This window comes from Sander lucioperca, chromosome 12 (assembly GCF_008315115.2).
Source record: "Sander lucioperca isolate FBNREF2018 chromosome 12, SLUC_FBN_1.2, whole genome shotgun sequence".
Classification (NCBI taxonomy): Eukaryota; Metazoa; Chordata; class Actinopteri; order Perciformes; family Percidae; genus Sander; species Sander lucioperca.
The window spans coordinates 39237182-39264681 of record NC_050184.1 but is presented as its reverse complement, the minus strand read 5'-3'; the positions used below and the strand labels follow the sequence as shown (position 1 = coordinate 39264681).

Below are 27500 nucleotides of genomic sequence, written 5' to 3'. Positions count from 1 at the left end.
ACAGGTCGGTTCAGCCGTCTGCTCTTTACCTTCTCATCTACCGGACACGTTCAAATCAGAATGACTTCACACGGGGGGAGTCCAACTCAGTATTACTAGAGAGAGGGGTGGGGGGGGGAGAGAGAGAGAGAGAGAGAGAGAGAGAGAGAGAGAGAGAGAGAGAGAGAGAGGGAGACAGAGGGGCGGGCCGGATCAACATTTGCGAGGGGCCAGATTTGGCCCTTGAGTTTGAGACATGTGCTTTCTATCATCCGTCTGCTGCTCCGTGTTTTCTATCCGTAACTTCTGTTGGCTTGTCTGTGTTTCTCTGTCAGGTCGGAGTTAAAGCGGCGAGAGGCGGAGGAGCAGCACGTAGTTCTGGTGGAGGAGAAGAAAGACCTGGCTCTGCAGCTCCAAGCTGTAAGTCTCAAACACTCTGGGCCCTATCTTGCCCCCGGCGCCAAGCCAAGCCCGATGCACTTAGTGTCTTTGCTAGTTTAAGACCAACGCAGTTGTCAGTTTCCCGTCCAGCGCCCACGTCATTTAAATAACAAATGCACCTGCAGCCATCTGTGGCCCATGGGCGAGCTGGTCTTACAGGGAGGTGTGTTCAGGTGCATTCTGGGCGTGCTGGTCTTACAGGGAGGTGTGTTCAGGTGCATTCTGTGCGTGCTGGTCTTACAGGGAGGTGTGTTCAGGTGCATTCTGGGCGTGCTGGTCTTACAGGGAGGTGTGTTCAGGTGCATTCTGGTAGTATTGCTATCTTGAGGCAGCGGGAAGTGATCACACCATTGACCAACAAAAACCTGGTCTAAAGTCAATTACGCAGCATTTCATTAGGGATGCACCGAATCCAGATTTTTGGGGTTCGGCTGAATCCTGAATCCCCTGGTTGAGATTCTGCTGAATCCTCGTCCCATCCTCAGTCCATGAACACAGTAAACTCATTAATGAAGTAAACAGTGACTGTCCTTCCTTTGCCGTACCTGAAGTTGCTGCATTCTGGTTGCTGTCTGTAGATTCCTTCATCACAACTCGTATTCTTCCAGATGTTTCATACCAGATGTTGTAACAGCGGTGATGTTGTGTATAGTTTAGGGTCCTCGCCACCACCAGACTAATCAGCATTGTAAATTGAACATGTAGCTGGACTTGAATGGCCTTCTTTTGACTGAAAGTACTGCCAAACTACACTTTTTCTGCTCACCAGTTCCATTTCCACTTTCTCACAGCCTACTGCATTGAACGCTCCACCTACGTAAACACCTTCCCGTAATCAACGGCGCCGTCATTACGGCGACCAGCGTAGCGCGTGGAGTGCAAGTGTAGGGTTCTGTCCCTCATTGTGTCCCGTTTTTCTCCCTCTGTCCCGTGTCCCTCACTCTGTCCCGTGTTTGTCCCTCTGTCCCGTGTTCCTCCCTCTGTCCTGTGTTTGTCCCTCTGTCTCATGTTCCTCCCTCTGTCCCGTGTTTGTCCCTCTGTCCTGTGATTCTCCCTCTGTCCCGTGTTCCTCTCTCTGTCCCGTGTTCCTCCCTCTGCCCCGTGTTCGTCCCTCTGTCCTGTGTTTGTCCCTCTGTCCCGTGTCCCTCACTCTGTCCCGTGTTCCTCCCTCTGTCCCGTGTTCCTCCCTCTGTCCCGTGTCCCTCACTCTGTCCCGTGTTCCTCCCTCTATCCCGTGTTCCTCCCTCTGTCCCGTGTTTGTCCCTCTGTCCCGTGTTCCTCTCTCTGTCCCGTGTTCCTCCCTCTATCCCGTGTTCCTCCCTCTGTCCCGTTTTTCTCCCTCTGTCCCGTGTCCCTCACTCTGTCCCGTGTTCCTCCCTCTGTCCCGTGTCCCTCACTCTGTCCCGTGTTTGTCCCTCTGTCCCGTGTTCCTCCCTCTGCCCCGTGTTCGTCCCTCTGTCCTGTGTTTGTCCCTCTGTCCCGTGTTCCTCCCTCTGTCCCGTGTCCCTCACTCTGTCCCGTGTTTGTCCCTCTGTCCCGTGTTCCTCCCTCTGTCCCGTGTCCCTCCCTCTGTCCCGTGTTCCTCCCTCTGTCCCGTGTCCCTCACTCTGTCCCGTGTTCCTCCCTCTGTCCCCTCCAGGAGCAGGAGAACCTGTCAGACGCGGAGGAGCGCTGCAACCAGCTGATCCAGACGAAGATCTCCATGGAGTCGAAGCTGAAGGAGACGCAGGAGCGCCTGGAGGATGAGGAAGAGGTGACCGTCGCCATGACGTCCAAGAAACGCCAGCTGGAGGAGGAAGTGATGTCACTGAAGAGAGACGTGGACGACCTGGAGATGACGCTCGCCAAAGTGGAGAAAGAGAGACACGGAGCAGAGAACAAGGTACGTTAAGCATTACCGTATACATACACTGAACAAAATTATAAACGCAACACTTTGGTTTTTGCCCCCAAGACTGTTTCTACATACACAAAAGGCCTTTTTCTCTCAAATATTGTTCACAAATCTGTCTCAATCTGTGTTAGTGAGCACTTCTCATTGGCGAGATAATCCATCCACCTCACAGGTGTAGCATATCAAGATGCTGATTAGACAGCAGGATTACTGCACAGGTGTGTCTTAGACTGGACACAATAAAAGGGTACTCTAAAATGTGTAGTTATATCACACAGCACAGTGTGTGTGAAGAACCTGTCACATGAGCTGTGTGTGTGTGTGTGTGTGTGTGTGTGTGTGTGTGTGTGTGTGTGTGTGTGTGTGTGTGTGTGTGTGTGTCTGTGTGTGTGTGTGTGTGTGTGTGTGTCTGTGTGTCTCCAGGTGAAGAACCTGTCCCATGAGATGTGTGTGTGTGTGTGTGTGTGTGTGTGTCTGTCTGTGTGTGTGTGTGTGTGTGTGTGTGTGTGTGTCCAGGTGAAGAACCTGTCCCATGAGGTGTGTGTGTGTCTCCAGGTGAAGAACCTGTCCCATGAGATGTGTGTGTGTGTGTGTGTCTCCAGGTGAAGAACCTGTCCCATGAGATGTGTGTTCTGGATGAATCCATAGCGTCTCTGAGCAGAGAGAACGCGGCGCTGCAGGAAGCCCACCAGCAGGCGCTGAATGACCGCCAGGCGCAGGAAGACAAAGTCAACATGCTCGCCAAGACCAAAGCTCGGCTCGAGCAGCAAATCGACAACGTAAGAAAAGATCTCACCCAAGTATCAACTGTAGAAATATTAAAGGTCCTATGACATGCTTTTTGGATGCTTTTATATAGACCTTAGTGGTCCCTTAATACTGTATCTGAAGTCTCTTTATATAGACCTTAGTGGTCCCCTAATACTGTATCTGAAGTCTCTTTATATAGACCTTAGTGGTCCCCTAATACTGTATCTGAAGTCTCTTTATATAGACCTTAGTGGTCCCCTAATACTGTATCTGAAGTCTCTTTATATAGACCTTAGTGGTCCCCTAATACTGTATCTGAAGTCTCTTTTATATAGACCTTAGTGGTCCCCTAATACTGTATCTGAAGTCTCTTTATATAGACCTTAGTGGTCCCCTAATACTGTATCTGAAGTCTCTTTATATAGACCTTAGTGGTCCCCTAATACTGTATCTGAAGTCTCTTTATATAGACCTTAGTGGTCCCCTAATACTGTATCTGAAGTCTCTTTATATAGACCTTAGTGGTCCCCTAATACTGTATCTGAAGTCTCTTTTATATAGACCTTAGTGGTCCCCTAATACTGTATCTGAAGTCTCTTTTATATAGACCTTAGTGGTCCCCTAATACTGTATCTGAAGTCTCTTTATATAGACCTTAGTGGTCCCCTAATACTGTATCTGAAGTCTCTTTATATAGACCTTAGTGGTCCCCTAATACTGTATCTGAAGTCTCTTTATATAGACCTTAGTGGTCCCCTAATACTGTATCTGAAGTCTCTTTATATAGACCTTAGTGGTCCCCTAATACTGTATCTGAAGTCTCTTTATATAGACCTTAGTGGTCCCCTAATACTGTATCTGAAGTCTCTTTCCAAGCGACATTTTGGCGCTGTTTTAAAGATTTGTTAAAAGCTATCCCCGCTCGCTATCACGATCACTATTGCCGCTAGCTTTCTCCGCTAGCTTTTGCCGCTCAATATTGCTGCTAGCTTTCGCCGCTAGCTTTCATTGCTAGCTTTCGCTGCTAGCTTTCGCTGCTAGCTTTCGCAGCTAGCTTTTGCTGCTAGCTTTTGCCACTAGCTTTCGCTGCTAGCATTCACCGCTCGCTGACAGTCCCCCCTCTCCTCCCTGCAGGTAGAAAGTTCCTTGGAGCTGGAGAAGAAGGTGCGTGTGGATCTGGAACGAACCAAACGGAAGCTGGAGGCGGATCTGAAGCTGTCCCAGGCCTCAGTGAGGGAGCTGGAGAGCCAGAAGGAAGAGCTGGACGAGAGACTCAAGAAGTAAGAAAACACATGTGGGCCGCGTAGTTTGATTTAACAGTTTGGATTTAAGCTGATTGGTTGATTTAAGTGGTAGTGGTACTCTGCCTGCATGACAAGACGATTTCTCCACAAGGACGAAGCTCAAATAAGGCCGACCTTACACCAAACGACTTCTAAAGTGACTCCTCTGTCTCAGAATAATGTCTAATAATATCTGAGTGATATCCTGAGAGTCATGCTAGAGTCGGGGGTGCTCCCCGCGTCTCCGTCATTTGGTGTAAGGTCATAAAACTCCCGCTGGATGACTCGCTTCAGAAGGGTTGGAAATCAGAAACTTTTCTCCACTTTTTGCACCCATTGGTTGTTGACAATGTTCACATGATTTAAGTTCACTACAAAGACTTAAAACTTAGGATAATATCAAACATCGTCTGATTTGTCTGTAACATTAGGGCCCTATTTCAACGATCTGAGGTCACGGCGTGAAGCGCCTGGTGCAGGTGTGTTTAGGGCGTGTCCAAATCCACTTTTGCTAGTTTAACAGCGGAAAAAAGGGTCCGTGCACCGGCCGCATGGTTCTAAAGGGTTGGACTTAGTGTCTTCATTAATCAGAGGTGTGTTTTGGGCGTAACATGCAATCAACCAATCAGAGATCATCTCCCATTCCCTTTAAAAGCCAGGCACGTTTGGACCTTGGAGCATTGCTGTTATGATGGAGGATTTGCACCGTAATATTTTTATTTGTAATCTTCTGCATGTGTGTGTGCTGCTGTGTGTTCCTGTGTGTGTAACAAGCATAGTGTGTGCGCGCTGTGCACGAGCCTAGGAGCATTTTACTAATGCTCTGTTAAAATAACAATGAAATGCTGCGTTACTGACTTTAGACCAGGTTTTTGTTGGTCGATGGTGTGATCACTTCCTGCTGCCTCAAGATAGCAATACTCCCAGAATGCACCTGAACACACCTCCCTGTAAGACCAGCACGCCCAGAATGCACCTGAACACACCTCCCTGTAAGACCAGCACGCCCAGAATGCACCTGAACACACCTCCTTGTAAGACCAGCACGCCCATGGGCCACAGATGGGTGCAGGTGCATTTATTTAAACGACGTGGGTGCTGGACGGGAAACTGACAACTGGGTCGGTCTTAAACTAGCAAAGACACTGGCGTCAGGCTTTGGGCTGCACTGGGTGCAAGATAGGACCCACAAGATCTGAGATGGAGTCAGACTTTATTTTTTTCAAAGTCAATTCAGTGTTTTAAACATGTTAAGAGTTTATGTTTCTTCCTGTAAGTGTCATAACATGTTTGGATATTATCTAATTTAACATTGTTTTGGACCCCAGGAAGACATCCAACTAAGTGGGAATCTCTTTATAATAAACTCAAACTTCTCTTTCTGTCTCTCTCCTGAAGGAAAGACTTTGAGTCGGTTCAGCTTCAATCCAAACTGGAGGATGAACTGAGTTTGATTACTCATCTTCAGAAGCAGATCAGAGAGCTGCAGGTGGGTGGAATGTAATATGTACTTTATTTGAGTCTTTTCTTTTCATGCACACACACACACACACACACACACACACACACACACACACACACACACACACACACACACACACACACACACACAGACACACACACAGACACACACGCACACACACACAGACACACAGCAGAAATACAGGACTTTAACTGTACCAGAGTATTATTACAGTGTGGAATTAGTACTTGTACTGCAGTAATCTGAGTACTTCTTCCCCCGCTGCTCCCTCAGACTCGTATCGAGGAGTTGGAGGAGGCGCTGGATGCGGAGCGAGTGTGGCGCTCCAAAGCTGAACGCCAGAGGAACGACATCGCCCGAGAGCTGGAGGAGCTCGGGGAGAAACTGGAGGAGGCAGGGGGGGTGTCTGCCGCTCACATCGCTCTCAACAGGTCACAGTTTAAATACAAAAATGTAGTATATCTATTTATACAGTGCTCAGCATAACATTGTGAAGTGCATCTATATATATATATATATATATATATATATATATATATATATATATATATATACATATATGTATATATGTATATATAGGGTATGTGATGATGTGGGGGTATGATGAAGGGTATGTGATGATGTGGGGGTATGGTGAAGGGTATGTGATGATGTGGGGGTATGGTGAAGGGTATGTGATGATGTGGGGGTATGGTGAAGGGTATGTGATGATGTGGGGGTATGGTGAAGGGTATGTGATGATGTGGGGTATGGTGAAGGGTATGTGATGATGTGGGGTATGGTGAAGGGTATGTGATGATGTGGGGACCAAGGGAACTTTATCAGGATGCATAGTATCCTGGATCCCTGAAATAACTGGCCTTTCAAAATAAAAGTCTGCCTGCCTCTATGGGAATTTAACATAGAGGTGTACTGACTTATGCCCCCTGTATTTTAAGGAAGAACATTTATTTATTTACGATACATTATTCATTCACAAAGAAAATTGGTGTCCTTAAAGGTTGGATTTTTCCTATTTATTTTTAATTAAGGCATTAAGATCAATTTCCAAAAGATGATTTTTTATTTGTCTTTTTAGTCAACTTTAGCATGGCTTCATAAACTTATGCTGAGCACTGTATACATATATATATCTATATCTATATATAGATATATCTATATATAGATATATATATAGATTTTTTTTTAGATCCCTGGGACGGTTTTTAAGGTTTTTGGATGTTTCTTCTTAAACGTTTTTTTTTTTTTTTTTTTACTTTTTTGACATTTCCTTTTGACCGTTCTTTCTGAATTTCTTTGAATGGTTTTGACTTTTTTTACGCTTTTTGGATGTTTCTATATTTTAAAGTTTGACTTTTTTGTTACACTTTTTGGCCTTTTTGACAGGTTTGCTACGTTTTTTTGTAATTATTTTTTTTTCTTTCTACAAACTGTACCTGCGTTGGTGTGAAACAGGAAGCGGGAAGCAGACTTCCTGAAGATGCGGCGAGAGCTGGAGGAGGCGGGGCTTCACCATGAAGCGACATCGGTCGCTCTGAGGAGGAAGCACTCGGACGCCGTGGCGGAGCTCAGCGAGCAGATGGACGCGCTGCAGAGAGCCAAACTGAAGGCCGAGAAGGAGAAGGTGGAGTTCAGGCTGGAGGCCGACGACCTGGCCGCCAACCTGGAGCAGCTGGCCAGGAGCAAGGTAACGGCCACGAAACTACGGCTCATGAAAGGTCCCATGACATGGTGCTCTTTGGATGCTTTTATATAGACCTTAGTGGTCCCCTAATACTGTATCTGAAGTCTCTTTTATATAGACCTTAGTGGTCCCCTAATACTGTATCTGAAGTATCTTTCCTGAAATTCAGCCTTGGTGCAGAATTCCAGCCACTAGAGCCAGTCCCATAATGAGCTTTCCTTAGGATGTGCCATTTCTGTGTCTGTAGCTTTAAATGCTATTGAGGAGAAGAGATGGGGTGGCCATGATGTCTCTCTCTCTCTCATGGGTGGGCCAAAATTCTCTGGGCGGGCAAAACGGAGAAAGAAGAGGTAACCTTTCCCCTTATGACGTCATAAAGGGAAGATTCCAGATCGGCCCATCTGAGCTTTCATTTTCTCAAAGGCAGAGCAGGATACCCAGGGCTCGGTTTACACCTATCACCATTTCTAGCCACTGGTGGACCATAGGCAGGCTGGGGGAACGCATATTAATGTTAAAAAAACTCATAAAGTGAAATTTTCATGTCATGGGACCTTTAAAGGAACACGCCAACTACCTTAAACTATGGCTCATTAAAGCACCCATATTATGCTCATTTTCAGGTTCATAATTGTATTTTGAGGTTGTATCAGAATAGGTTTACATGGTTTAATTTTCAAAAAACACCATATTTTAGTTACTGCACATTGCTGCAGCTCCTCTTTTCACCCTGTGTTCAGGTCTCTGTTTTAGCTACAGAGTGAGGCATCTCTAATGCTAACGGTTAGCCCCCTAGCCCCCTCGTTTCGGCTTGTGATGTCACAAGCCGTTCAGATTTTGACCAGCTCACCCAGAGACTGAAGGCAGGACACATTCAGAAACCGTATCTCACTCTAAACAGCATGGATGTTTTTTTTCCAAGTTTGTATGTGTGTGGAAGCACCAGAGACACAAAATAACTCCCCGAATCCCAGAAAAAGTGTTTTTTTCATAAAATGGGCACTTTAATGGAGCACGCCAACTACCGTAAACTACGACTCATTAACTGGTTTTTTACACTTTTTTCTTTGTTTTTGTTGCTTCTTCTGTGGTGACTTATTATCTTTAACTGTCGAAAAAAGCACCTTTATTGGTCGTGTGTGTGTGTGTGTGTGTGTGTGTGTGTGTGTGTGTGTGTCTCTCTCTCTCTCTGTGTGTGCGTGTGTGTGTGTGTGTCTCTGTGTGTCTCTATGTGTGTGTGTGTGTGTGTGTGTGTTTGTGTGTGTGTCTCTCTGTGTGTGTGTGTGTGTGTGTGTGTGTCTCTCTGTGTGATTGTGTGTGTGTGTGTGTGTGTGTGTGTGTCTCTGTGTGTGTGTGTGTGTGTGTGTGTGTGTGTGTGTGTGTGTGTGTCTCTGTGTGTGTGTGTGTGTGTGTGTGTGTGTCTCTGTGTGTGTGTGTGTGTGTGTGTGTGTGTGTGTGTGTGTCTCTGTGTGTGTGTGTGTGTGTGTGTGTGTGTCTGTGTGTGTGTGTGTGTGTGTGTGTGTGTCTGTGTGTGTGTGTGTGTGTGTGTGTGTGTGTGTGTGTGTGTCTCTGTGTGTGTGTGTGTGTGTGTGTGTGTGTGTGTCTCTGTGTGTGTGTGTGTGTGTGTGTGTGTGTGTGTGTGTGTGTGTGTGTCTGTGTGTGTGTGTGTGTGTGTGTGTGTGTGTGTGTGTGTGTCTCTGTGTGTGTGTGTGTGTGTGTGTGTGTGTGTGTGTGTGTGTGTGTGTGTTGTGTGTGTGTGTGTGTGTGTGTGTGTGTGTGTGTGTGTGTGTGTGTGTGTCTCTGTGTGTGTGTGTGTGTGTGTGTGTGTGTGTGTGTGTGTGTGTGTGTCTCTGTGTGTGTGTGTGTGTGTGTGTGTGTGTGTGTGTGTGTGTGTGTGTGTGTGTGTGTGTGTGTGTGCAGGGAGCTGTGGAGAAGATGTGCAGGGTTTTTGAGGACCAGCTGAATGAAAGCCGGAGCCGAGTGGAGGAACTGCAGAGACAGCTGACTGAAGCTTCTGCTCAGAAAGCTCGAGCTCTCACAGAGACCGGTACGACACACGCAGTCACACATAATACATACCATAATAATCTATCTCTGTCATAAACCTTTCTAGCCCATAATACAACCATCAACACATGAGTTAACAAGTGAATGAATACATGTATTCACACCTGAAAGGCATGAGGGTAGGAATGTCTCTTAAAGATGTAGTAATAATGAAGTAATACCGTATTGGCTCGAATATAAGAATATTTTTTCCTGGAAATACATTCAAAAAAGAGGGGTAGTCTTATATTCGGGGTTTAGACTTTTCAATGAACATTCACACAGAGCCAGCCCTAACCAATTTGGTGACAGGCACGATTTTAGCCGCTTTTGTTATTACACACATTACACACAGGCCTGAATTACACACACATGCTCAGTACCTCTACATACACTAATGGAGAGATGTCAGAGTGAAGGGGCTGCCCATGGAAAGGCTCCCCGAGCAGTTGGGGGTTCGGTGCCTTGCTCAAGAGCACCTTGGCGGTGCCCTGGAGGTGAACTGGTACCTCTCCAGCTACCAGTCCACCTCCATACTTTGGTCTTGAACCAGCCGGTTCCCAACCCAACTCCCTACTGACTGAGCTTCTGCTACCCTAGTTTAGTTTTTGCTGGGTGTTTTGACATTTTTTCCAACGTATTTATAGCTTATATTCGGTCAGTATGGTAGTTTTATGACTCTTAAGATGAGGCTCGACTTACCCGCCTCTCCGTGTTGTTCCTCTAGCTGAGTACAGCCGCCGTCTGGAGGAGCGGGATGGCACGATTAATCAGCTGCAGCGCTCCAAGGCCGGAGTTTGCCAAAACTTTGAAGATCTGAAGAGGCAGCTGGAGGAGGAGAGCAAGGTAAAGGCTCTGACACACCAACCTGATAATCGGCCATCGGACAGTCTGGCGAGGTCGGTGACTCGAGTCTGTTGGGTGTGTTCCGTGCCGTCGTCTGTTGGAGGAGCCGTCGGCCTTCATTTTGGCCGACCTGACTTGCTGGGTCGGAGGGCGGGCAGTCGGACTCAATGACCAATCTGATTGGTGGAGAGCTAACCCGGAAATGACGAGCAGGATGAGCGTGACTAGAGCCTCTCAAAATCTGACGAAAATCTTTTAAACTGACCTTTGTTGATCTGAAATGAAGACAGATTCAGCAACTGCTCGGCCTATTTCTCTCTTAAAATGTTTTCAGAAACACGTTTCGGTGAACTATTTTAGTCCAATATGAGATCATATTCTGAACGAGCCGCCATTATGCTCGGTTGTAAAATCCGGGAGAAACCAGACCCATGTGATGCATTCGTCCAATCAGCTGCCGGTTTAAATTTTTTGGGCGACAATACAGATTAGCGCCGCCTGCTGTTATGGAGACGTATTACGTCTTGCGCACACGCAGAACGTACGCTCAAGTCGGCGTTGCTTCGGTGTGTTTTGAGGAACTTTTTGGACCTCGGGGAGACTGATCAGTCCGACCTTTCTGCTGACGGTCGGCCGTAGGGTTGGTGTGTCAGGGCCCTAACACTGAACCGTAATAGTCTGATCCATCGTTTCAACACCCAACCTTCTGGTTGTCCTGACTGTGTTGAGGACACATTTATTAGACACGTTTAAGGGAACTAAGCTATCGGGCATCGCCGTTGACAACAAATGTTCCTGTTAAAAACACATCGACACTATTGGCAATAGAATAGGCAATGCATTAGCAGCATTAATAAGGCGACGCAGAAAATACTTCACTTGATTAAACTAAGTGCTCTTATTGTTACGAGGCTTGATTACTGCAAAATAATACGAGCGGGTACAGAACAAAGTGGTACGCCGGTCAGTACAGCACTAACACTACGGCACTGTGTGTGTGTGTGTGTGTGTGTGTGTGTGTGTGTGTGTGTCTCTGTGTGTGTGTTTGTGTGTTTGTGTGTGTGTGTGTGTGTGTGTCTGTGTGTTTGTGTGTGTGTCTCTGTGTGTCTGTGTGTGTGTGTGTGTCTGTCTGTGTGTGTGTGTGTGTGTGTGTCTCTGTGTGTCTGTGTGCGTGTCTCTGTGTGTGTCTGTGTGTGTGTGTATGTGTGTGTGTGTATGTGTGTCTGTGTGTGTGTGTGTGTGTGTGTGTGTGTGTGTGTGTGTGTGTGTGTGTGTGTGTGCCTGTGTGTGTGCGTGTCTGTGTGTGTCTCTGTGTGTGTGTTTGTGTGTTTGTGTGTGTGTGTGTGTGTGTCTCTGTGTGTGTGTTTGTGTGTTTGTGTGTGTGTGTGTGTGTGTGTGTGTGTGTGTGTGTCTCTGTGTGTCTGTGTGTGTGTGTGTCTGTCTGTGTGTGTGTGTGTGTGTGTCTCTGTGTGTCTGTGTGCGTGTCTCTGTGTGTGTCTGTGTGTGTGTGTGTATGTGTGTCTGTGTGTGTGTGTGTGTGTGTGTGTGTGTGTGTGTGTGCGTGTCTGTGTGTGTGCCTGTGTGTGTGCGTGTCTGTGTGTGTCTCTGTGTGTGTCTCTGTGTGTGTCTGTGTGTGTGTGTTTCAGGCTCGCGTGGCACTGGCCCACGCGGTGCAGGCATCGCGTCACGACAGCAGTCTGCTGAGAGAGCAGCTGGAGGAGGAGACGGAGGCCCGGGCCGAGCTGCAGAGAGAACTCTCTAAAGCCAACGGCCAGGTGGTCCAGTGGAGGACCAAGTACGAGACGGACGCCGTGCTGAGGATAGAGGAGCTGGAGGACGCAAAGTACGTAGTGGGGCGCTGACATATCACCCAAACACTGCTGCAATAATAATAATATCATGTTTGGACATGAGTGCAGGAAGAGCAAAACATCAGGCTGCTTAGTTCTGTGTTTCTTGCGATTGTTCACCCAGACCTCTCAGGTCGTCTGGGACAGGTCTGCTTGTTGTCCCCAGAGTCAGAACTAAACAGGGGGAAGCAGCATTTAGTTTTTATGCTCCACATATCTGGAACAAACTCCCAGAAAACTGCAGGTCTGCTGCAACTCTCAGTTCTTTTAAATCAAGGCTGAAGACCTTTCTTTTTGATGTTGCCTTTCTTAATAACTGTTCATTTGTTATACTGAAGTTGCATTGTTGACACTGTATGACAATCTATATAAGCACATAAAGAGAAATTCCTATTTTATCTGCTTTTATATATTTAACTGTTTTAACTGCTCTTCAATGTTTAATTTCTTATACTGCACTGTAACTTTTATTCTTGTATTTTATCTGTTTTAAATTTTTTAATCTGTTTTCATGTAAAGCACTTTGAATTGCCCTGTTGCTGAAATGTGCTATACAAATAAAGTTGCCTTGCCTTGCCTTGTTTGCAGGAAGAAGTTGGTGGTCAAACTGCAGACCGTTGAGGAAGCTGTGGAGACGTCTCACGCCAAATGTTCCTCGCTGGAGAAAAGCAAGCAGAGTCTGCAGACGGAGATCGAAGACCTGGTAGTGGAACTGGAGCGATCCAACGCTGCTGCTCTGGCTCTGGACAAGAGGCAGCGCAACTTCGACCAGGTCAGCAACTCTGAGCGTAACCCCAAGGGTTCTGCACGCTACATTTTTAATACCACCTAGGGTGAAATGTAAGGCTGGCCACACACTGGCTGTGTGGCGTGAGTGTGGCGTTTCTGCTGCGTGTCAGTTGCGTGGCGTTTTCTATGTCTTTACACACCAGAAAGGTGTCTGATGCGGCGCTGCTGCTGCTAGCCTTGTCTGGACACATGGATGTTTCCCATAAATATAAACATATACTGATCTGATTACAGCAAAGACAACGTCGGCAGTATTGACGGCTAAATAGGCTCCAGAATATTTCCTTCTGGATTGACAGGTGCAATATTTGAAAATCGATAATTATTTATTATTATTATTACATTTATATCTGCATTCATGTCAAAATCTCAAGACTTTCAAACATCAACATGTCATGTTTACACATAAACATCTTTTACTATTCTATTTTGCCTGGAAACACTTCCAACACGCTTGCGTGTTGCGTGAAAAATAGGCGTCGGTCCTATTTTTAGCATGCACGCATTTTTGGCTCGAGCCGTGTCTGAGACGTGCGTGTCACGCAGACAGTGTGCATGTTCTAACCTGTTACCATGGGAGCCGAAATATAAAAAATAAACGGAGACGCCACACAGCTGACGCGCTCACGCCACACAGGCTGTGTGTGGCCGGCCTAATGCCAACTTCACGGCCGTGTGAATGAAAATCAGCGTGGATGTTAAGTCTGAGAAAAGAAGTATTTACTAAGTAACGTTACTGGAATTAAATCAAACGTTGCAAAGTGTGTTTGAACTGGAATATCATAAAATTTAAAAAATGTGTCGCATTTAGAGCTCCTATTCTATGAAATTAAAAACACAAAATAAAGTAAATTTAAACGTTACCCACACAAAACACTTATGTATGTAGTTAGGGCATTTATTTAATCCTACAAGTGGACAATAAAAAATGTAATACTTTTAAACAAAATTCAGTCCGTTTAGGCCTTATTTTTAGAATATTAAATGTAAGACGTTTTTTAAAGGTCCTATGACATGCTGCTTTTTGGATGCTTTTATATAGGCCTTAGTGGTCCCTAATACTGTATCTGAAGTCTCTTTATATAGACCTTAGTGGTCCCTAATACTGTATCTGAAGTCTCTTTTATATAGACCTTAGTGGTCCCCTAATACTGTATCTGAAGTCTCTTTTATATAGACCTTAGTGGTCCCCTAATACTGTATCTGAAGTCTCTTTTATATAGACCTTAGTGGTCCCCTAATACTGTATCTGAAGTCTCTTTCCTGAAATTCAGCCTTGGTCCAGAATTCCAGCCACTAGAGCCAGTCCCACAATGAGCTTTCCTTAGGATGTTCCATTTCTTTATGACATTTCTCCCAACGTCATAAAGTGACATTTTCATGCCATGGGACCTTTAATACTTTTAAGGCCTCACAAGAACCCTGTTCACATGATTTTAGACAAAGTAGGAAATGCACTACAAGTACACTACTCACCACATGTAGACCTAAGACAAGCTTTTGTGTGATGCAGGTGTTGAGTGACTGGAAGCTGAAGTTCGAGGAGAGTCAGACGGACTTGGAGGCGTCGCAGAAAGAGTCCCGCAGTCTGAGCACCGAGCTCTTCAAACTCAAGAACTGCTACGAAGAAGCTCTCGATCATCTGGAGACAGTGAATCGAGAAAACAGAAACCTGCAAGGTACGCTCTCCCCTCCCTGGTCTGTCCTCTTCACGCGGAGTAGCTGCACAGATAACTTTAGTTTTTGTTGTCTTGGTCTTACAAGGGAAGGTCTTGAATGTCTCTGTTTAAAACAGCAACGTGACATCATGACTTCACGTAAACGTACACACCAACTTTCTTAACACTAGAAGTGCCGGAATCCCATAACTACTAGAACTGCCGTGAGCGGTCATTTTGACCGCCAGATTCCAAACTCTATAATCTCTCATGATAAATACCTAATTGCAATATTGTATTATGTATTGTGTTAGGATATCTTTAGAAAAACGTAATAACACCGAAATGTACATTTTTACGAGTTTAATTATACATTTGAGTAGTAATACATGTTTCAATTATTCATATCATGGCATAGTAAACCGTAATTATTTCATACATTCATATCCCGAAAAATATGGTGTGGAAATTCATTCAACTTAACTCATAACAGCCAAATAACAATTATAAGTATCTTATTTGAACATTTAGCTATAACCTAACCTGGCACTGCCTCCGTTTTGGTGTCTGCTGCGGTGTCACCGCTGCTCGGACCGTGAGCCGCTGCGCTTTTTTCCTCCATAAACTCCGCTCTCAGCTCCTCTGCCGGTTACTGCATGAACTTCCTCTGGACAATTTTACTGCTGGTGCACTCCTTGGAGAGGATGTGTGCAACGATTCCAGCCAGTTCGAGGATGTATAAAGTTATATGAACATGTAGACAGCCACGGCCATCTACGTGTTCCGCTCCTTTCACAGAGCGAGCGCCCGGTGTTTGCCTTCTGATTCAGAACTGAGTCCATCCACGCTGTAGTAGCCTACGTTACCGACTCTGGCTTTGCCTTCGGCCCATCGGTGATGCCCACACTTGTTACTTGAGACCGCTAGTTACGTTTCTCTGACAGAGACTATGGTAGTTACTAAGCAACCAAGATGCATCTTCACCCGCGCAAAAAATTAAAAACAATAACGCGAAAATCCGAGCGGTCAATATGACCGTGTGTGGCCGAAAAAGGTAAAAGTGACTGTATTTTCTTTGCCTTTTGTGTAATGTATATAAAAACAATTTTAAATTAAAATACAGACTCTTTCAGGAAAAGTCAGGCAGGAGCAGGATTGTATTTTTTTATTCAGCAAAGTTATTACACATATACATTTCAAAATGGTCAAAATGACCGTCATGGCCGTTCTAGTGTTAAGCCAAGTGGCGTGTTATCTGTACGCATTATGAGCTATGACGGACGGTAGTCTGCAACGTCACAGCGTAAACATACACTCCACTTTCTAAAGCCACGTGGCGTGTTATCGCGAGGTTACAGTTTGGTTTAGGAAACGCCACACGCGGGACCCGATCCCCGGTCTCCTGGGTGAAAGTCCTGTGTTTGACCCTCTTTACCCCTCTCCGTGATACTGTGTATGGATTTGATACACGTGTACATGTGGACTCGAGTGAATATTGTGACTGACTGTTTCCAGATGAGATCCTGGACCTGACGGATCAGATCGGCCAGGGAGGGAAGACCATCTACGAGCTGGAGAGAACCAAGAAGATCCTGGATGTGGAGAAGAGTGATATCAGAGCCGCTCTGGAGGAAGCAGAGGTACATTACATTACATTACATTACATGTCATTACATGTCATTTAGCTGAGGCTTTTATCCAAAGCGACTTCCAATTAAGTGCTTTCAACCCTGAAGGTGCAAACTCCAGATAAGTAGTAAGTGCAAGAACATTAGCTTTAAATAGGTAATACTACAAAGAGCCATATGAAAGTGCAGCTTCAAGAAAAATATATATACATTTTTTTTTTATTTCATTTGTTTATGTTTATCCGAGGTGTAGTCAGAAGAGATGTGTTTTTAGCTTTCATCATAAGATGCGTAGGTTTTCGGCCACTCTGATGTCAACAGGGAGCTCATTCCACCATTTAGGAGTCAGGACAGCAAACAGTCGGGATTTCGTTGAGTAATTAGTTCTCCCTCGCTGTGAGGGGGCAGCAAGCAGGTTGGCTGATGCAGAGCAGAGTGGGGGGGGGGCAGTAGTTGGGTAGTAGCGGAGATAGCGTGGGTGCAGCCACCCCAGGGCCCCGTGCCAATTAGGGGCTCCTCAAACGCCACCGATCTTCCATCACTTGACGAGAACGGGGCCCTCGCCAAGTGACACATTGCAGATTATTAGCTGAAAGAAGCTAATTACTGCACATGATCTCACGTTATGATAATCCAGCTCTTCTTATCAAACATATATATATAATAGTGCCATGTCAGTTATATAGTGTGGCACTGATTGAGCGCACTTGGCCTGTTCAGCACCACGGACAGCGACAGCTGTTCAGCACCATCTCTGTCTGTCAGCTGTCTCTGTCCATCAGCTGTCTCTGTCCATCAGCTGTCTGTCCATCAGCTGTCTCTGTCCATCAGCTGTCTCTGTCCATCAGCTGTCTCTGTCCGTGGTGCTGAAACATTTTTACTTGACTGGCAAATTGTTTTCTTTGTTTGTCAACACAAACTTTGTGATTTATTTGACATATAGGCTTACTTGGCTCAACAAGTAACACATAATGTGCATTCATCAGATATTTTTCCGTTTTTTTTTTTTTAACTGTTACAATTTTAAGATGACTTGGTAGCATGGGCCCCATGATGAAGCTCCGCCCCCACTGTACTGAGAGTCTAGCTCCGTCCCTGGGGTTGGGGTGTAGGGTGTGACCATGTCCTGGATGTATGCTGGGGCTGATCCGTTCGTGGCCCTGTATGCAAGTACTAGTGTCTTGAAGGAGCAATCCTGGAAGTGGAACATCGTGGATAAAGACTAACTCTCTACCAACTAAACTGTTTCCTAAACCACTGTAACGACCAACTCTCTGCCGTTTAGGGAACTCTGGAGCACGAGGAGAGTAAGACGTTGAGATTTCAGATGGAGCTGCAGCAGATAAGGTCTGACATCGAACGCAAGATTGCAGAGAAAGATGAAGAGATCGACAACCTCAGGTACCACAGATTAAAAAAACAGTCTAGCTGAAGAACTAATTTCAAACTTAAAACAAAACCTTTTATGAAAACTAACTGAAACTAAACTTAATTTTAGTTTTAGTTTTCATGAAAGGTTTTCAAAGTCAAAGTTAAAATCAATTAAAACTAACTTAAATCCCAAACTTTAAAACATCTCTGGATGCATGCATTGGAGTATTAATACTAGTGCTGTCCACCAGGCGGAGCCACCAGCGCTCGCTGGAGACCATGCAGACCAGTCTGGAGGCGGAGGTCCGCAGTCGCAGCGAGGCCGTTCGTCTGAAGAAGAAGATGGAGTCTGACCTGAACGAGATGGAGGTTCAGCTGGGACACGCCAACAGACAGGCAGCCGAGAGCCAGCGGGCCATCAGAAACCTACAGACACAGGTACTCCTATCAGACACAGGTACTCCTATCAGATAAAGATACTCCTATCAGACACAGGTACTCCTATCAAATAAAGATACTCCTATCAGACACAGATACTCCTATCAGATACCTACAGGTACTCCTATCAGACACAGGTACTCCTATCAGATAAAGATACTCCTATCAGACACAGGTACTCCTATCAAATAAAGATACTCCTATCAGACACAGATACTCCTATCAGAAACCTACAGACACAGGTACCCCTATCAGACACAGGTACTCCTATCAGACACAGGTACTCCTATCATATAAAGATACTCCTATCAGACACAGATACTCCTATCAGATACCTACAGGTACTCCTATCATATAAAGATACTCCTATCAGACACAGGTACTCCTATCAGATAAAGATACTCCTATCAGACACAGGTACTCCTATCAGATACCTACAGGTACTCCTATCAGACACAGGTACTCCTATCAGATAAAGATACTCCTATCAGACACAGGTACTCCTATCAGATACCTACAGGTACTCCTATCAGACACAGGTACTCCTATCAGACACAGATACTCCTATCAGATACGTATATAACGGCCTATGTAGTTTATAAAATCTGATGTTTGATTCTAAAGTAAACTAGCCGACAATATAACGACCTACAAGTCCAGCTGAGATGATTAGACCATTAAACACACAACTGGTTGGATCCTTTACACTTTCTACTATGTTTTAATACTTTAACTACATTTTCCTTATGATACGTACACACTTTTACTGAAGGAACATTCTCACTGCAGGACTTTTACTTGTAATGTAGTATTAGTACTTTTACTGAAGAAAAGGATCTGAGTACTTCTTCCACTACTGGTGTCAGCGTGGTTACACACAGCTTGCTGTGCCCTGTGCTCTGTCTCACAGGTTAAAGAGCAACAGGTGTACCTGGAGGATAAAGTCCAGCTGACCAATCAGCTTAAAGAACAGGTCGTTCTGTTGGAGCGGCGCTGTTCACTGATGACGGCCGAGGAGGAGGAGCTGCGTGCCATCCTGGAACAAACCGACCGCGGACGCAAGATGGCCGAACACGAACTGGTGGAAGTCACAGAGAGAGTTAACCTGCTCGCTACACAGGTACACACACTAATACACACACATACACACACAGGTACACTAATACACACAGTTACACACACTAATACACACCGGTACACACACTAATACACACAGGTACACACACTAATACACACAGTTACACACACTAATACACACACACACACACACACACACACACACACACAGGTACACACACTAATACACACACACACACACAGGTACACACACAAATACACACAGGTACACACACTAATACACACACAGGTACACACACTAATACACACACACACACACACACACACACACACAGGTACACACACTAATACACACAGGTACACTAATACACACACACACATACACACACAAATACACACAGGTACACTTATACACACAGGTACACACACTAATACACACACAAATACACACAGGTACACACACACAGGTACACACACAAATACACACAGGTACACACACTAATACACACACACACACACACACACACACACACACACACACACACAGGTACACACACACACACACACACACACACTAATACACACAGTTACACACACTAATACACACAGGTACACACACTAATACACACACACACACACACACACACACACACACACACACACAGGTACACACCCTAATACACACAGGTGTACACACACAGGTACACACACTAATACACACAGGTACACACACTAATACACACAGGTACACACACTAATACACACACAAATACACACAGGTACACACACTAATACATACAGGTACACACACTAATACACACAGGTACACACTAATACACACACAAATACACACAGGTACACTAATACACACAGGTACACACACTAATACATACAGGTACACACACTAATACACACAGGTACACACAGGTACACACTCTAATACACACTAAAATACAGACAGGTACACACACTAATACACACTAAAATACACACAGGTACACACTCTAATACACACTAATACATACAGGTACACACACTAATACACACAGGTACACAGAGGTACACACAAATACACACAGACTTGACAGACTTATCGTTGATTAATTGATTAGTTAATTGATTAATTGATTAGTTAATTGATTAGTTAATTTATTAATTGACATTGACACAGGGCTGCAGCTACCAGTTCTGTTCAGCGTGGATTGTGTGGGTTATGTTCTGGATGAATGGATGAGTTGTTCTGTCTCTAAAATGTGGATCAGAGAGTTTCCCAAAAAGCCCGAGATGACGTCATCATGTCTGGTTCTGTCCTCAACTCAAAGATCTTCAGTTTCCCAGAGAGGAGACTAGAACATCACACACGTTTACCTGTTTATCATAAGAAATGACAATCTATCAAAACAGTCGCCGATTAACCGATGAATCTTTGCAGCTCTAGACGGAGAGATTGCTTACTGACTGATGTCCTGCCTGCTTCCTGCTTCCTGTTTCCTGTTTCCTGTTTCCTGTTTCAGAACGCAGGTCTGATGACCCAGAAGAAGAAGCTGGAGGCTGATGTGTGTCAGCTGACAGGAGAGATGGACGACGCCGTGCTGGAGAGACGCAGCGCCGAGGAGAAAGCCAAGAAGGCCATCATTGATGTCAGTCCTGACCTCTGACCCCTGACCGTCAAAACCCAAACTAACCCCCTGACCTCTGACCCTTAACCTAAGTTTTCTCTACATCGTTATCCACATGGTTTTCAATTCTTTTGACGCTTTCTTCAACCTTTTTCAGTCCGTTCTTGTCTCTTTTATTGACGTTTTTGATGCTTTTTCAAACGTTTTTTTCTTCCGATGCTTTTCTTTTCTTTACACTTTTAAAATGTTTCTTTTTTTCGATGTTGTTCTCAATTTTCTGACATTTTTTAAGCTTTCTTCAACATCTCTTCCTCTGCTTTTTTAAATATTTTACTTGTTTTTGCAGACTTTTTTTTCTTTATCCAACTTTTTGACGCTTTCGTCAACATCTCTTTTTCCAACATGTTTAATTATGAACCTAAACTAACCCTGAGTGACTGGCTCCTCCCTTCTCCTTCTCATCTGTTCTCCCTGTTGTTTGAAAGTTGTTGAGTTGTACTTGTGGTGGGAAACTCTCCTAAATCGTGTGCATTTGTGTGTTTGAGCAGGCGGCTCTGATGGCCGAGGAGCTGAAGAAAGAGCAGGACAGCAGCAACGTGATGGAGAGGATGAAGAACAACATGGTGTCCACGGTGAAAGGTACCAAAGTACACCAACACTGGGATGATGAGTAGGACCGGGCATCCAGAACCACTTCCTACATTTACGTTCCTTCTATCCTGCCTTCCTTCCCTCCTTTTCTTTCCTTCCCTATGTACTTCCTTTATAGCCTGACCAGCCAGACCCACATCCAGATGTTGGGTCTGGGAACTCCCCATTGGCTGGGCTCAATCCGAGGGGCGGGATAAACGGTTGTCTTTCATATTCCCTCTGCACGCAATAGGATAGCGCTACAACCAAGCAGAGCAACGCTAGTTGATAGATTCAGCTTTAAACTCTGAACACATCTTCCTTTTTTAAGAATGACTTCAGAGCCGTTCTTTGTTCTTTTCTCAAAGAAAAGCTGAACTCCAAGTCTTCCAGAGTCACGGCCAAAGCCGACTCCAAAGACCGCTGTTCACCAGCAGCAGCAGCCATCTTCTTTGTTTTCTAGTAGCAGGGAATTCACGAGGAACTGTTGCAACTCTGCCGTCATTATGTTAAGCCCCGCCCACTGACTCTATACACGATGTGATTGGCCTGACCAGAATTTGTTTTTTCCAGAGCAAGCCAACGGAGAGTTGCTAGACGACCCTGGCTGCAAATTACATTTGCTGCTGCTAGGGTGGTCTAGATTTCTAGGCTACTTCCTTTATACTTGTTTCCCCTCCTTACATACTTACTTAAAAACTTACATAAAAGGCTCATTGGAGATGAACTGCTCCTCGCCTGTAAAGTAAACGAGAGCAGGCGGCAGCAGCCGGGGACGGTGACAAAAAGTCACTGTCAAGTCGGACAGTTTCCAGCTGATTCCAGCAGCCTTCAGGCTGAACACGAAGTCACAGAAACACTCACATCCTGTTAGGTCCGATTCTGATTTAATAAAATGTTATCAGCCCCATATATCAGCTTGTACACAGTCTCCAGTTGTTTTAATTATGACAGAGTAGCTGTTAACATGCTCTACATGTGATCTGTTGCTGATTTTAATTAACAGACTGCAGATGATCTGTAATCTGAACAGATTTCGTCTCTCTGACTTCTAAACGTAACTATCAGCCACACAACATGTGTTCTGTACAGAATAAGCCTTTAAATCAGACTAATAGCAGTTAAAATCCCTCCAATTCAAAATCAATAAAAAGTTTATATAAAACGTTATCATGTTGAGTCAATTCTGAACCAATCAGCTGTTAGATCAGCTGAGAGGCCGGCGTTTCCCAGCATGCCCCTGGGTCCGCCTGGGTTTTGCAGTCGGTGAAAAGCAGCTGCGCTGCCTGGCTCTCAAACCTGGGGCTGCCTGGATCTCGTGAAATTATTGTTGCCCACGTGTGCATGACGTCAGAGCGAGTCGGGATCAAGTCGGACACAAATCTACCCAGCATGCATTGGGCGGCGATCGCAAGTGATCGATTCTGCGCAGACCTGGCTCATCTCCAACGAGCCTAATGTCTAGAGGGTTAAAATTGGAACAATTGCGGACATCATCTTGCTGCCGGTTGATGTTAACGGTGTGGGTGTGTCTCTCTCTCAGAGCTGCAGGTCAAACTGGACGAGACGGAGCAGATGGCGCTGAAGGGAGGAAAGAAACAGCTTTCTAAACTGGAGACAAGAGTGAGTGAAAGAAAATCCTCCAGACTGTCACAACGACTAACATTTTGTAGATTTCTGTTTCTTCGGCTACATTTGCATTGCCCCCCCCCATTGATTGTGACTGGTAAAAAGAAATGTTTTCTCTGAGCCGGGTGCTGTGTGTGCAGGTGAGGGAGCTGCAGACGGAGATGATGATGGAGCAGAAGAAGAGTGAGGAGTATCAGAAAGGAATCCGTCGCTATGAGAAGAGAGTCAAAGAGCTGACGTACCAGGTCTGCTTACCTCACGTCTACAGATCGAACAATTCCAAGTGACGCTGTGCAATTAAAGGTGCTGTAGCTAGGATTGGGAAGATCCAGGACTTAGCCAGAAAAATTTAACTCAATAGCTTCTCAGTCCCTCCCCCCTTTTTGCTAAAGCCCAAAACGGTCTCCTAAGCCCCTCCCCCCCACAAGGGAGAATGAATGCGGGTGCATGAGCAGTGATTGACACGCAGTTAGACACGCCCCCCTGGCCCTGATTGGTGCATCTGAACAGCTAGACACTCCCCCTGGCCCTGATTGGTGCATCTGAACAGTTCGACACCCCCCCTGGCCTGGCCCTGATTGGTGCATCTGAACATGGAGCGGTGAATTTTTGCAAATCACAGGCTGTAGGTGGTGTCAGAGGAGCTGGATTTATTTTTTTAATGACCTGCTTCATGTAGTTCTACTAGAACATAGGGTCAGTTTCAGCAAATATGACAGAAAGTTAGTTTTATAAGTCTTACCTACTGCATCTTTAATTGTCTCAGAAATACTTGCAATTAACATACGATACTATGACTTTATGTGATTTTTTTCGACACACTTTTATGACTTTTTTCGACATATACGTTGTCCAGATGCTGTGCAGATGTTCTGTGGTGTCTGTGTGTGTTTATAATCGCTTCTCGTTGTGCTGCTGCAGGCGGAGGAGGACAGTAAGACTCTGCTGAGGATGCAGGAACTCATCGACAAGCTTCAGACCAAAGTCAAGAGCTACAAGAGACAAGCCGAGAACGCTGTGAGTCTTTGTTACCGCCAGTGAATCAAAAGTGAGACGACACAGGTCGCAAACACACGTCAGAGTTAAGGTACGTGTCCATAGAGACAGAGCACATCGCCCACCGGAGGAGAAAACAACTCTCCGCTCTCCGTTGACTTAAAGTGTATGAACGTTTCCGTCTGCTAGCAAACAACAGAAACATGTCTAAAAGCTTCTGTGTGAAAATATTCACTACCAACAACGTAAAGAACCCAGAACTTAAGTTTTTATAAGCTGCCGACCCAAAAAACTGAGCTTTAGACACTAAGCTAACGTTATGTCCAACGTTACGTGTGTTAGCTTAACTTACAGACAGCTAGTTAGGCTCAAACTGACATTTGGATGTTTGACCTGGTAACTAAATGCTGCACGTTACGTGAGACATAACGTTAGCTTAGCACATTTCACTAAGAGGAAACTCAATAAAAAGGGACAGAACAACTTGTTCAGCCGAGGACCGAGGAGCTATCAGATAAAGGCCATGAGAAGCAGCCACAGACTGATGGCAGCATTAATGTAGCACGATAGTTCCTGTGATAACAGAATCATGCCCTACATTAAAGCTGCCTCCACATGATAAGCTACTTGCTCTTCCTTGCGGTGCGCAGAGAGCAAAGCGCAGCGCAGGTATTCATCATCAAGGGTGGCAAGGAACCTAATTCCCATTGCTAGGTAACGACAGCTGTCATTGGTTGCGCTTTCGAAAGGTCAGCAGCAACTAGATCAAAGTTGAAATAATTTGAACTTTGAGCGCAGCGCAAAGCGGCAAATCGGAGCGGTGCGCAATGCCACGGGGTAGTGCAGTGCAGAGTTGGGCGGCAACACCCCCCCCCATAGGAAATCAATGGAACGACTGCCGCAGAGCAGCTTTGCCGCCTATCATGTGTAGTGTAGAAATATTTTATTAACAAAATGTGTGTATGTGCTCGTTGCAAAAGAGCTGTTAGTCATTGAGGAAGTGGTTAAAAGTACTCTGGGTGACCTCTGATGCACAGAAAGTTCAGCTTAATTCATAAAAATAGTTTAGGCTTTTATGGTGTAGAGGGGCATTGTTTGAAGGTTTCGAGAACGGAAGAGGAAGTTGCACCACACGAAGGCCTTGACCTTGGCGTGTGTGTAAGATAACAATTTCTGTCTAAGAAACAAGAAGACACCCCCCCCGTGAGGACAGGATAAAAGCTTGAGGGAGAGAACAGATCGGAGCTCTTAATTCGGAGGACATCTTGGTGGACCAGGCTCTGACTTGATGTCTGTTGCTAGGGAAACTTAGTCTCTGTTTGTGATCCCACAGCTGTGTTGTAACTCTTATGCTGGACTCAGTAAACTTTGCTTATCTGAACGCTTCATCTCAGATTGATCCTTGTGTTCTGGTAAACTTAAGTCTGATGTAAGAAGGCGTGGGAATTAATAAATTGGAGTTCGATTTGACATGCCTTAGGGCCTCATTTTAGGCATAATTCCCAACAGTAGGCAGCTTAAGGCAGTGCTAAAAGCTAACTGGAGATTTGGAAATATTATTACGTCTAAGTTTCCAACCAAGCCGCCCCGCTGTAACTGTAGTTTAAAAAACAAAATAATTCCCAGTGGCTTAGGCTCGATGGGTCACCAGTGGGAAACCCTGAAATAATACACGGATTCCAACCGTTCCCTGGAAGACGGTTGAGTTGCAGTGGAAAACTCACCCAATAAATCCCAGCTGTTGTTCCTCTGTGTGTCCACCAGGAGGAGCAGGTGGGCTGCAGCACGGTGCGTTACCGGAAAGTGCAACACGAGCTGGACGACGCCGAGGAGAGAGCCGACATTGCCGAGACGACCGTCAACAAGCTGCGGATCCGAACCCGCGAACAAATCAGCAAGGTCGCCTTGGTGAGGCACACGCACGCTCAGTTGGAGTGTCAGAATTCATACAGACGGAAAAGTAAAAGTGAACCATTTGGGTGATTTAACCCGATGAAAGTTTTCTCTACGTACAATCTGATGATTATATAAAACGTGTGACAGAGAGTAAGAAAGACATACAGCGAGTGATAACTGGGTTCAAATAATCCAGGTAAAGGTGCACTAGGAGTTCCTGACGTTCCAAGTGAATTCAAAACAGAGAAAGCTCGCCCCTCCCCCCATGTTTCCGTAACAGTCATGACTAACTGACTAAAACGTTCAGTACACTAGCTGTTCCCAACCTGGCGCACGCAAATATTATGTCATGGGAGCGCCGTAAGTATTTATACTTGCGCGTGGTGGTCGTGACACTAGCTGCAGTCTTCTCCTGAACAGAGGTGGCGCTAATGAGGAAAGGCAACCGACTTTGCTCTTTCTACGGACTAGAAGAAGAAGAAAAAGGTAAACAACAGCAAAACTGGCAGCAGCATTGCCGTCAACACTTCGATCTGATTGGATGAGCTACTTGGTGGGATCAAGCCTTTCATTCACCGTAAAATAGCTCATCTTAACCCAGTAAATTTACAAGAGAGACTTGCAGTCACTCTGAGAGTCCTGGCATCACATTGTCCTCGAGCACATTCAGGCCTCCCGTTTCCGCTTTGTCGTGCGCCGCTGAAAAAAATAGAGTGGTGCACAACCTCTGGTCACGCACTTAAAATCCTGGCGTGCCAGAGAGATCTATGTCATTTTGACATCACACTCGCGCATGGAGCTCAGCTGCGGCAACTGTAAAACGGCTTTAATTGTCGCTAACACCGACCCCCTCCCCCAACCTTCTTGTCAGTGATTGGCTGGAACGTGTTTGTTGTATTTAGGTGCCCAGCCTGTGCCTCTAGTGTTTGTTTGACCTTTACGACCCCTGTGTTGTCTCCCGAGACCGGGCTTTTTCACGGTGTGTTCAGGGGCCAGGCAGCTAGCGGATCAAGGAGAGATGACTACCGTTTGAGACAAAAATGAAATTGCGCTGAAACCATGCAGGAACTCAAAGTGCACCTTTAAAATCCATCTTTGTTTGAGTGATCTGATGGCGATGAATAAAACCCAGAAATGGATGTTTTAAAGTGCCCATATTATGAAAAAAAATCTGTGTCTCTGGTGCTTCCACACGCATACAAACTTATAAAAAACCATCCATGCTGTTTAGAGTGAGATACGGTTTCTGAATGTGTCCTGCCTTCAGTATCCGAGTGAGCTGGTCAGAATCTGAACGGCTTCCTATGTCACTAGCCGAGACGAGGGGCCTAGGGGGCTAACCGTTAGCATGCTAGCTCGTTCTCAATGGCAAAACACCGTTACAACGCACACTAGTTCACCATAATCTACAAAAGAACTACTTCCATGTCCCTGTTCTGCAGGTATTCCACAAAGTTGGAAGTGTACCCTCGTTTAGAAGAAACAGAGACCTGAACACAGGGTGAAAAGAGGA

The 27500-nt window shown here is 45.4% G+C and overlaps 1 protein-coding gene and 1 long non-coding RNA gene across 3 annotated transcripts in view; one reads left to right on the top strand and one right to left on the bottom strand.

Annotated features, from left to right (window-relative positions):
* Positions 1-27500, top strand: part of LOC116063117 (myosin-7B-like) — a 58880-nt gene that overhangs the window by 30769 nt on the left and 611 nt on the right. The window contains exons 23-45 of the mRNA XM_031317975.2: positions 1-4; positions 315-399; positions 2060-2302; positions 2917-3093; positions 4199-4344; positions 5746-5836; positions 6104-6261; positions 7286-7517; positions 9435-9561; positions 10288-10406; positions 12053-12249; positions 12845-13028; positions 14559-14724; positions 16219-16343; positions 17617-17732; positions 17954-18140; positions 19051-19260; positions 20732-20857; positions 21385-21475; positions 23010-23089; positions 23236-23340; positions 24017-24112; positions 25856-25999. The exon at positions 1-4 is cut by the window's left edge and continues 167 nt beyond it. Coding sequence (XP_031173835.1) covers positions 1-4; positions 315-399; positions 2060-2302; positions 2917-3093; positions 4199-4344; positions 5746-5836; positions 6104-6261; positions 7286-7517; positions 9435-9561; positions 10288-10406; positions 12053-12249; positions 12845-13028; positions 14559-14724; positions 16219-16343; positions 17617-17732; positions 17954-18140; positions 19051-19260; positions 20732-20857; positions 21385-21475; positions 23010-23089; positions 23236-23340; positions 24017-24112; positions 25856-25999 — 3209 coding nt within the window. The remainder of the gene's footprint in view (positions 5-314; positions 400-2059; positions 2303-2916; positions 3094-4198; positions 4345-5745; positions 5837-6103; positions 6262-7285; positions 7518-9434; positions 9562-10287; positions 10407-12052; positions 12250-12844; positions 13029-14558; positions 14725-16218; positions 16344-17616; positions 17733-17953; positions 18141-19050; positions 19261-20731; positions 20858-21384; positions 21476-23009; positions 23090-23235; positions 23341-24016; positions 24113-25855; positions 26000-27500) is intronic.
* LOC116063118 lies at positions 9428-22317 on the bottom strand. Of its 2 annotated transcripts, none has more exons than XR_004108187.2 (3): positions 22167-22317; positions 13916-13921; positions 9428-9438 (listed from the first exon to the last, which is right to left on the bottom strand). It is a non-coding gene; the product is annotated as an uncharacterized LOC116063118 (long non-coding RNA). The 2 variants fall into 2 exon arrangements; XR_004899059.1 differs by lacking the exon at positions 13916-13921 and adding an exon at positions 13496-13498 and having other exon boundaries at positions 22171-22317.